The 10,069-nt window shown below is 34.1% G+C and overlaps 1 protein-coding gene across 2 annotated transcripts; it reads right to left on the bottom strand.

Annotated features, from left to right (window-relative positions):
* Positions 1 to 3,296: 3,296 nt before the first annotated feature.
* LOC129303702 (VIN3-like protein 2) lies at positions 3,297 to 8,774 on the bottom strand. 2 transcript variants are annotated; one of them, XM_054943182.1, is made up of 5 exons: positions 8,595 to 8,709; positions 8,372 to 8,448; positions 6,608 to 7,241; positions 5,504 to 5,823; positions 3,297 to 4,473 (listed from the first exon to the last, which is right to left on the bottom strand). In XM_054943182.1, the coding sequence occupies exons 3-5, from the start codon at positions 7,141 to 7,143 to the stop codon at positions 3,602 to 3,604; spliced, it is 1,728 nt and encodes a 575-aa protein (XP_054799157.1). In that variant the 5' UTR covers positions 7,144 to 7,241; positions 8,372 to 8,448; positions 8,595 to 8,709; the 3' UTR covers positions 3,297 to 3,601. The 2 variants fall into 2 exon arrangements, with proteins under 2 accessions (XP_054799157.1, XP_054799156.1); XM_054943181.1 differs by lacking the exon at positions 8,372 to 8,448 and having other exon boundaries at positions 8,595 to 8,774.
* Positions 8,775 to 10,069: the final 1,295 nt, after the last annotated feature.

Below are 10,069 nucleotides of genomic sequence, written 5' to 3'. Positions count from 1 at the left end.
ACCAAATTAGTCGATCAAAGGTGAGTTAGACTAAGCTATAAGTAATACATTGGTTTCAATGAGGGCTTATTATATGATAATTTAACTAAACAAAAATCCCTACTAAACAATTTTCAATATACTTTGACCAGTCATCTATTTATAGCAACCGAACAAAAATCATTCGGTACATTCTTATATCAACCAAACAAATTATCTCATGTTTTCAGCAATGCCAATATTTACAAAATATACATAATTATAAAATTTAACCCACTTGGCAATTATTTATAGACAAAAATATACATATATATTATTTATCAATAAAAATATACATATAAAATATATCTTGTGTCTTGGACAACATGTTCCTTTGTACAACACCTCTTTCACCGCTCTCTTGGACAACACAATCTACACAACCATTTAATAATATATGTATAATATTAATTTCAAAATACTAAATATTAATTTTATATTGAAATTAATAGATAATTTTAATTTAAAGAGTGAGAAAGTTTAGGCCTAATTTTCATATTAACACTAATTCAAAGTTAGTGCCTCATTTAATTTTCTAAATTCCTTTTTAAAATTCTCATACCTCAATAGACTATACCTAAGTCTTAAATCAATCTTAATATCAAAATTTTATCAATGTATTTTCCAAAAATTCATCCAAAGATAAATTAAAAACTTAAAAATTATCCTCAAGCCGTAAATCATCATTTCATAGCCTTAAAAGACATTTAATCATATTCAAATGAATATTTAATAATTAAAAATTCATCACAACATCTCATATCTAACATAAACTCAACCATAGTACTCTAGAGTCTAACTAAAAAATTTTTAAATTTGAGTTCCAAACTTAAAGAAAAATTCTTTAGCCATTTATTACCCTCCTAGCAAACTCAACATTTATTTTTAAATCATCATAACTTCATATTAACTATCATATAAAAAAATTCTAATAAAAAATGTTTCTCTATTCATCAAAATAATGTTAATATTAGACAGCTCTTGATGAGTGAAAAATATTTATGAAAAGAACTTAAAAAGTGAAAGTTATTTTGAACACCTAAATGATCTAAAAATTTAGAACCTTACCTGAATAACATGAACAGTGCTATGTAGAAGTTGAAATGGAAAGAAGAGAGGGAAAAAACGGTGCGAAAAAATGAGAAGAAGGAGATGATATTTATAATAGGACGTGGATCCTACAATCATTTATTTTATTATTTATATTTATATTTATATTTATATTTTCAAAGGAGCAAACATCATAACCACCAAAAGTTGGTTTTGACTTTTGCCCTTTCTTTTTTTTATAAATATATTTATTTTTAATTATATCATAGAAGCTAATCAATATCTCTTGTATAATTCTAAGCCTAAATTTAACCCATATTTAAATTCCTAAATATGTGATTAACTTCAAATAACCTTGAATATTAATTTATTTATTATCTAAAAATTAGGATATTACAATAGGCTTAGGATACAAGAGTATAGGCTAAAGCTGCAAGGTAGGTTTTAAAATGGGGATGTAAACTTGGTAACTGATAACTGTGCCAGTGTCAAATGAATTTCATGTAACCAATGCACATTATCATGATATACTTGATTGTTATCATGACATGCTTAATTGTTTTCATGAAATATATGGGTATTGACATTTACGTTTCCTTTATTTGTTGAGTTTTCATGTAATTTATGATAATTATCATGAAAGGTTGGGTCTATTTAATGAAATGTATCATCTTGTTATTAGTTTTACATGAGATTCTTTATAGTTATCATGAAATTTAGGGGTATTGACATTAACGTGTCCTCTATTTGTTTAGTTTTGTGTAATTATTGATAGTTATCATGAAAGTTTGGAAACACTTGTAATAACATTCTCCTAATTTATGTATTTTTCATGTATATGAAGCCATATTACCTATATATGGTCAAAAAATTTTACATAGATTACAACTGCATTTTTCCTATACAACAAGTATGCATCATGTAAGAAAATGAATAACAATAATTTTAATGAAACAGCATTCATTTTCTTAATTTAATCTATCTTTCTAGCAAGTACAATCAAAATTAAAAACAAAGAACCTAGGGCGTCCTTTAAAAAAAAATTACAAGTGTGCACATTTGTAATTATACTTTACTACTTGTTTCAATGCTTCATCACCTTCTTCATCTACTAGAGTGCTTTTGTCCAATTTTGTCATTGCACACTTCATCCTCAATCCTTCTAATTCAATACCTAAATATGAAGATATGTTATTTTTGAGCTTATTAATTACCATTCCTTCTTTTACCGTTCATCCATATGCTTTCCCACCATCATATATAAACCCCCTTTTAGCTGTCACAATCGTCCCACCTATGTAGACGAAACTATATGTTTCATTCTCTGGCACATTCATCATTGTACCATGCTAGAATATGGGGTAAAAAAATCAAGAAGAAGCCTCACATATGAGGGAAATACATGAGCAAGGGAGTAAGGAACTAATAACAATATTGAGTTAATTGATTTTTCATGTCATTTGCTTTTTAAGTTTGGGTGCCAGTGGTATCCTTCTATGGTTTGGCAGTGAAGGTCCTACTAGAAAATTTTATCAGGACATCAGACTACGCCAAAATTACTCTCTATTGATGCTCATACAGTTTTACAAATATGTATTATGTCTAGTAATTTTAAGTTCTCAAACTTCTACCTCTACCCTATTTACAAGTCCAAAGAAAATACCTTCGCAACTTTTGAAGCTAAGTGGATGTTGGAGGACGCACCAAATATCAAGAAAAATCACATATGTATTGACTAAAAATGCTCCCCTACTTCCCAATGAATGAACGAAGCATGAAGAATAAGTCCAAGAGGTTAAACCACGCAACCTAAATTACCCACCAAGTAATCTTCAACATCTGAAGAATCATCAAGACACTGGCCGGCAATAGTTCAATCACCATGCTCGACTGACAATGATTGTCAGAGAGGTCACGCACACGAACGACGTTGCTCCTCTAATGTTCAACAACATTCAATCACCTCTTTCTTCATTTATTACGTGTTTTTTTTTTTTAACACAGGCAATTCAATCATTTGCTTAGAAAGTTTTCTTAATATTAAAATGAATTTGATCCTTAAAATTGGCCCAGTTTCTCAACACAATTTGCCTCTTAAGGTCTTTTTTAACAATTCTCCCCAGAATATACTAAGTATGTAAAGCTTTAACCCTTGAGTTTTTTGGGGCTGCAACTTGTAGAGAGAAAAAATATACTTCAAATTCAGATGCAAGCTCTTGATCTACGTGATCAGTTTCCCATTTTCATCATGTTATAATTTTTTTTTTGATAACATCATGACTATAATTATTACCACTTAAAGAGCGTTAGAAATAAACTGACAAATAAGAGAATCAGAAACACTGCCTAAAGTACCCAAGGCAGCCAACAATCAGTATGCTGACCATGCATCTCATGTGTTATCAAACATCAAGTTAAAAAGCTACTGGAAAAGCCATATCTATGAACCGCCCTTACAAATCCCCCAGAGTTAGACCTCCTATTAGTATCGAAAACCACGATGGCATGGCCTAATGCAGAATCCAAATCTTCACTAAGGTTTTTGCTCGCAACATATTTCGTCCATGAAGGTGTGTATAAGTTGATCAACTAAGCTTGGTGGGTCATCAACCAATGCATCCACAAAAGCGCTAACCACCCTTCTCTCTTGTGGATTAGCTTTAAGGCTGAACCAAGTCAGAAATTTTACTCTGAAGTTTTGGTCGATGTGACCTTCATGCTCTAACCATTTGACTACCCTGACAGAGTACTCATAGTCATTTTCCTCCAAGCGCTTTCTATCACCCAAATCAGTAATTTGCCTCATTTCGTCCAATTTCGAAGGTGTGGGAGGTGAAACCGCAGCAAAAGTTTTAGATGGAATAGATTCAATTGATGGAGGCTTTGAGAGGAACCCTTCAAACCTACCCCTGAAGTTATCAGAGAAGAAAAGTTTTGCGGGATGGTCCCTAGAGAATGAGTTGATGTCAGAGTTGGCAGATTCCATGCGATGATGATTTTCAACAGCTATCCCGTATTTTTCCTGCGCATGCGTGTCCAAGGTGGTAACAGAGGACCCATCAGGCGAATGTCTAATATGATCCCTGTCACTGCCAGTTCTATTAACTTTTGAAGGAGATACACTGGGATTACAAGGGGTTACCCATCTAGATTCTGCAGTGCCCAGAATGCCCGTGCTGCTAAACAGCGAAGCCTTGCAAAAATACTCGGTTGAAGGATAGAGGTTTTCCAGCTTAAACTTTTTTTCCGGCCTTAATACAATGAAGGTGGGTTGTTCAGAGTAGCCCAGTGCTGATGTTCTATGCCAAAGCCTGCAGCCCAAAAAGTCTTTTAAAAGATGATCTTCATACTCTAGCACAATGACAACAGAGGTGGGGAGGCACTCTTCAAAACGTATAGTGCATGCTGCCAATATAAGTTTCCAACCAAATTAGTCGAGAAAATTGAAAAACAAGATTTGCTAATAAAAGTAACGAATCGTATCAATCATCTCCGCTGCCTGAACTCTTTTCCAATGAAGTGCATTTAAAAGAGTGAGATCAAGGGACAAACGAAAACAAGGACAAAAACTATTCAGAAAATTACATCTAAGGACTCAGCCTAAAATATTCATGTTGAATGATCTCAAAAATCATAATTATTTTCAAGGACCAAAGTTATTATCAAGTTTCATGGACTTACTATAAGGTTTTAGATAAATTACTACCAAATGTTAGGAAAGTTAACTTGATAACTAGCTTAAAAATTAACAGTAACTTTAGCAAAACTTAATTGTAGCTTTCATGCTCGGAAATATTAAAGATTTTCAATATCCTATAGCATCAATATTTTTAAGATGTGAATCCTTAGAAGTAATTTTTTTTTTCAAAATTACTTGTACTAGTCAATAGTCATATCATAATTATAAAGAATAGATGTCCAAGTAATCAGCTTTCGACATTTAGCAATTTTCTTGTGATGAAAGATGAGGTGAAGCAATCAGCCCAAACCGAATTGTTTCACGGTTCTACTAATTCACTCATGTCTTCCCCAAATGATGTCATGCATGAAACTATAACATTGTCCGTAGTGCAAGAGCGCAATTTCAATCATGCCAATACTAATATCTATGTCTTCCCAAGAGTGTGTTATATATTTTAACCATTTTATATGATGAAAACCAAAAGTTTATAATTCTCCTCCCCATTGCCAGTTTCAATATATCCTATAAAGTTTGAAACAGCTATAACAAGCCTTTGACAGGAGCCATGAAAAATGATATAACAAAAATTACAGCCGAATGACATGTTAGAACCAAAACATAAAAAATTAACTCGGTACTTGCAACGTAACCGTCCAAAATGCTGGTAACTATACCACAACATACTTGACATGAAAATAAATAGTTCAATTAGAAGATCAATGAGCTGACTTTTAAAATAAATAAATGACTTACTTGGTGCATCTTTCTTTTCCACTGAGTAAGGATAAAGGTTAGGAAACATTGAATCAAAAAGCTCAACTGCATAAGAGCACAACTTCTGAACCTCAGCACCACATGAAAGCCTGTTCACAATGCCCCGTGTCATCCTTAAGCATTCCTGATCCTGAGGCCCCACTTCATTGTTAAGCAATTTGAGAGCAGCTTCGACAATTTTATGTACTTCCTTGTATACCTCAGTTCCTAACAGAATTCTGTGAGCCAAATATATCCGTGAACACAGTATATCAACTCTTCTGGCTTCTTTTGCAACCAATAATTGCTTCCTCCATGTCCTGTGAAATCAAATATCACTACAGTTAGTCGGTTCCCACTTTCTTTTCTTGAAGATTCCAATGGTTTAGGACTGTGTCAAGACAACACATTCAGAATCAAGTATCTCTCATTTGCTGTATAGTAATAAATCAATTCATAATGAAGATTTGTTTTACTAAATTCCAAAACATCTTTTGTTTTGTTTTAATATTACTAAGTCCAGCCAAGATACCAAATTCTCACTGCATGTATGATTACATTTATAAATGAATTAATATTACATCTGTTTACTCATATCTCAAAAGTAATTCAACTAGGGCGAGTGTCATATTTACATACACCAATCAACATCAACATATCTCAAAAGTAATTCAACTAGGGCGAGTGTCATATTTATATACATCAATCAACATGCCTCTCCCCCCCCCCTTCCTCTCCCTCTCTGTATGCAAGCATGTATGCATGTTAACTAACAGATCCATTTTATGTTCTTTGTAGTTTGCTTAAGTAGGGGGCAGTTTCTTAAGACACCGCAACATGATCATAGTCCATATACATGCATGCATTTGGGGACGCATGGCAGTGCGAAATTGCTACTGAAGGTTATGTTATAATTTCTTGCATGTGCATTGTGGATGAGGTGCCTGAAACTGTCAAGGAGTAACCAATATAGCACTGGCAACAAAGTGTAACTCTTCCTGCTAATTAAAACATGAATAGCTGGCAAAGATATAACAGGGTTTCTGTCTGTGTGAGTGTGTATTTATGTATGAATGAATATGCTACTATATATGAAGTACTTACCTCATTAATCCATTAATTTTTCCACAAGAAACACAAGAAAAACTTCCATCAAACGTTGTACTAAATCTGTCTTTCAAAATGCCAGACTTCTTATAATTCAAAGCACATTGTAAATGACACGACAGTCCACATGAATCCTTCTCATCAAGAAGATCAGATCCACAGGTCAACCATAAACTAGGATCCTTGTTATCATCATAAGAATGACAAATACAGCAAGAACATCTCTTACAAAAAGCATCTTCTGGACACAAAGTAGCTCTGCATGCAACATTCGGGCACAGTAAGGATTTTACATTTTCCTCTTTATTATTCACCAGAGGAACATAATGTAAATCTCGAGAGGGAGGTCCACTTTTCCTTTTAGAACCAATGTGACTGTTATTTTGGACTATGTGCAGAGTGGATTTCTTAGAAATTAACTTAAGAAGATACTCTATCATTTGAGTCTTGGTATATCCAGTGTACTTCCTCTCTTTGCCAAGCTCAGCACAAATTATTTCTAGAAGCTCCTTGCGAGTAAAGGAGTAGAGCATATTTCTGGCATCTTTGGATTGTTGAGCAATCTCTTGAACTAGTTTTTGTTTGTCTTGCAAATTCAGCGTGCCACATTTTGCAGGGTCAACAAAAAGACCTGTGTTATGAATGACAGTTAGTTCGTAGTGTCCCCTTGACATGGACGTTTAAAAACTATTACTCTCTGCCAAAAATATTAATAAACAAGATGCCTTAGCTTGTGGAAACAAAAACTTAAACATATTGAAGAATGAGCAGGCTAGGAGAGGAAGACAGTGAAGTGGAACTTTGTTTGATGTATAATCAGTCAAATTCGAGCCTAGTTTAACTATAGTGACCATAACGTGTGGAATATTCAGGCCCTTTCTACATGTGTAATCAATCCAACTAACAGAAATCAGAAAATTCTCAACTACACAGACCATAATCTGCTTTCTTATTTTCTATTTCTGACATGTTACTGTCATGCACCTGATAGGTTCCCAACCTATAACATCCCCCTGAATAATGTAAAGGAGGTTCAATAAATCCAAGAGGCAATCGACAAAATTTTACAAGCTAGATAAAAGCTTCATGTAACACAGTTTCAGTTATTACATAGTCCATGTGCATAAATAATAGCAGAATCAGCCGCATTTACAGCACCAATGCTGCAATTTGAAAAACCAAATGTTATGGTGAAACGATTGCATTTCTCCAAAAATTTCAGGCACGAGTTCTACATGGCCTGAGTGATGTCTGGAAAAGTTGGTACTAATAAGAAACCATTTTCTGCAGAGACATGTAATGCATCACGCGGTTCTACTAAGGCACAACACAGAATATACATCATCAATTTAAAAGTTTCAAATTCAACTGTGGTGGTCAAATGAGGATGTTGCCTACAGTCTGCAAATCCACCTGGCTCGCTTAAGCCCCCCAGCCCTTCCATCTCCAAGAAAAAAAGGGGCGGATAATCAACTGGTAGAGTGATTTCATGGGTATAACCACAGCAAAGACAGATTTTTTATATGACGAATCAGTGATTTAATTATATATCCCAAAACCTGGAGGGGAAATAAGAGAAATGAAAAAATTTTAAAAAAATATAAAGAAAGTATGCACAGATTTCTATGTACAAGCTTTTTTATGCTCTCTTCTCAGGGTTTATGTGATGCAAGCAGGTAATCCGCAAAGTAGAAACGCAGTGCACCCAAAACCGAGAATGCAGAAGGAGAAAAATAGAGAGGAGAAAAGCACAGCTCGAACCACCACCAAAGTGCAAGCTTAATAGAATCCCGAGACAGTTCCATGGGTGTTGAATAGGCAGAGAGAAATTACATAACCTACATTGTCAAGAGCACAACCCCACGACCAAATAAAGGGAAAATAGAGCGAGAACAGAAAGCGATAAACACCAAGGCAACAAAAAACCGTAAAACCCCACACAATGGCAGTAGAAAGCAAGGGGAAAAATAGGAGGGGAGTGAACCTGGATGCGCCCAGTTCGTTTTCATAAAACTCTCCTCTTCTTCGCTCATGATGCGGGAGAAACCAGAGTGCGGTTTATCTGTGGTATTACTTGTAGAGAATGAATTGAGAGAGGTGGGGTGGGGGAGAGAGCACAGGGGAGAGGGTCAGAGGCAGAACTGATGGTATCATGAAGGCAATAAATACTGAAATATAAAATTTATGACATAATTTGAGATTTGGCATAAATAAATTTCCAGGAATTAACATAATGCCAAAAAAGGAGAATACTGATAAGTGGTTTTTATTTTTATTAATTTTTCTCTCTTTTTTTCCTTCAATGTATTCTTGATGCTGTGCTGATGCTCAGTCTGCAATCTGCATGAAACAGCCCACGCGCCAAGCACCCCTTGAGATGAACGAGGATTTCGGTTTCAGTTTTGGAGTGGGTGGGACATAGTGACATACTACAGGGAAAAGGAAACTAATTCAATACCATTCCTTCACCTGGCCCCGTGATTCTAGCTTATTCTTATTTTTTTAAAAAAAAATAACAAATCTAAAATTATGAATAATCCTTCCACATATATATATTAAAAAAAGACAATATAACTTTAAATTTTTTAATTTTTTAATTAACAATTTAACCATTCAATTTTGATTATAACACCGCGTGTCTCTATAATTCATTAACTCTATGAATTATAATGACTAGATTGTTATCTTAAAATTTAAGAATTGAATTGGTAATTTAAAATAATTCAAAGATTGGAGGTCATATTTTTCTAATAAAAATTCATTATAAAACACAAAGGATAAAAAAAGCTTTTCCTTAATTACGTACAATATAATAAAAAATTAGTCCTTGAAAAACTTTAACTCGAGAACACTTGGAAGGCCAAAAATGAAGTTTGCGATCCAAGTCGTGCATTATTTTCTTTCTTTTGGCGAAAAAGAAAAACGACATCCCATAGGAGTGGCATCCAATTCTTGATCCGTCTCGCTGTGGGGGCCAATTTCTTTTCTGAAGAATATTTAAAACATTCTAAAATGTCCTCCTTTTATTATAACTTTCCTAAAAACCGTACGTATTTTTTAAGCAATTTCAAATACGAGCAGAATAGCTCAAAACTGGGCGTTAAGGATGGGTTTGATATCGCTTTTATCAAACCACTAAACGTGGTTTTCCTGTAAAAAGGAGATTGTAAATTCTAAATTGGACGCATACGCCTTGATCCATCTCTCCAAGTGATCGTGGAAAATTTCCTCGTCAAATTGCATTCAATCCCTAGTGGTTTTAATTGATTCTTCCGTTGACAAATTTGACAACTTCCCTTTCATTGCTAGATTCCACCCTTTATTATACTTCCACGAGTAGTGTTAGACTGCCCTCAAACAGAAAATACAGTGAAGGCAAGAAGAGAAAAGCGACAGAAGCAAAAATTCAGATAGAAGAGACAAAGAAAGCAAAGAGAAGAAAGAATCAGAATCGCATTT

Source organism: Prosopis cineraria, unplaced genomic scaffold (genome assembly GCF_029017545.1).
Source record: "Prosopis cineraria cultivar Desert tree isolate PC_DT_omini unplaced genomic scaffold, ASM2901754v1 PC2, whole genome shotgun sequence".
Taxonomy (NCBI): domain Eukaryota; kingdom Viridiplantae; phylum Streptophyta; class Magnoliopsida; order Fabales; family Fabaceae; genus Prosopis; species Prosopis cineraria.
This window is presented reverse-complemented; position numbering and strand designations above follow the sequence as displayed.

Coding starts and splice junctions, on each gene's coding strand:
- LOC129303702 (XM_054943181.1), bottom strand. CDS start 8,643: ATGAGCGAAGAAGAGGAGAGTTTTATGAAAACGAACTGGGCGCATCCA. Junction 5,824..6,607: donor AAAATTAATGGATTAATGAG/GTAAGTACTTCA, acceptor TTGATTTCACAG/GACATGGAGGAAGCAATTAT. Junction 4,474..5,503: donor GGAAAAGAAAGATGCACCAA/GTAAGTCATTTA, acceptor TTATATTGGCAG/CATGCACTATACGTTTTGAA.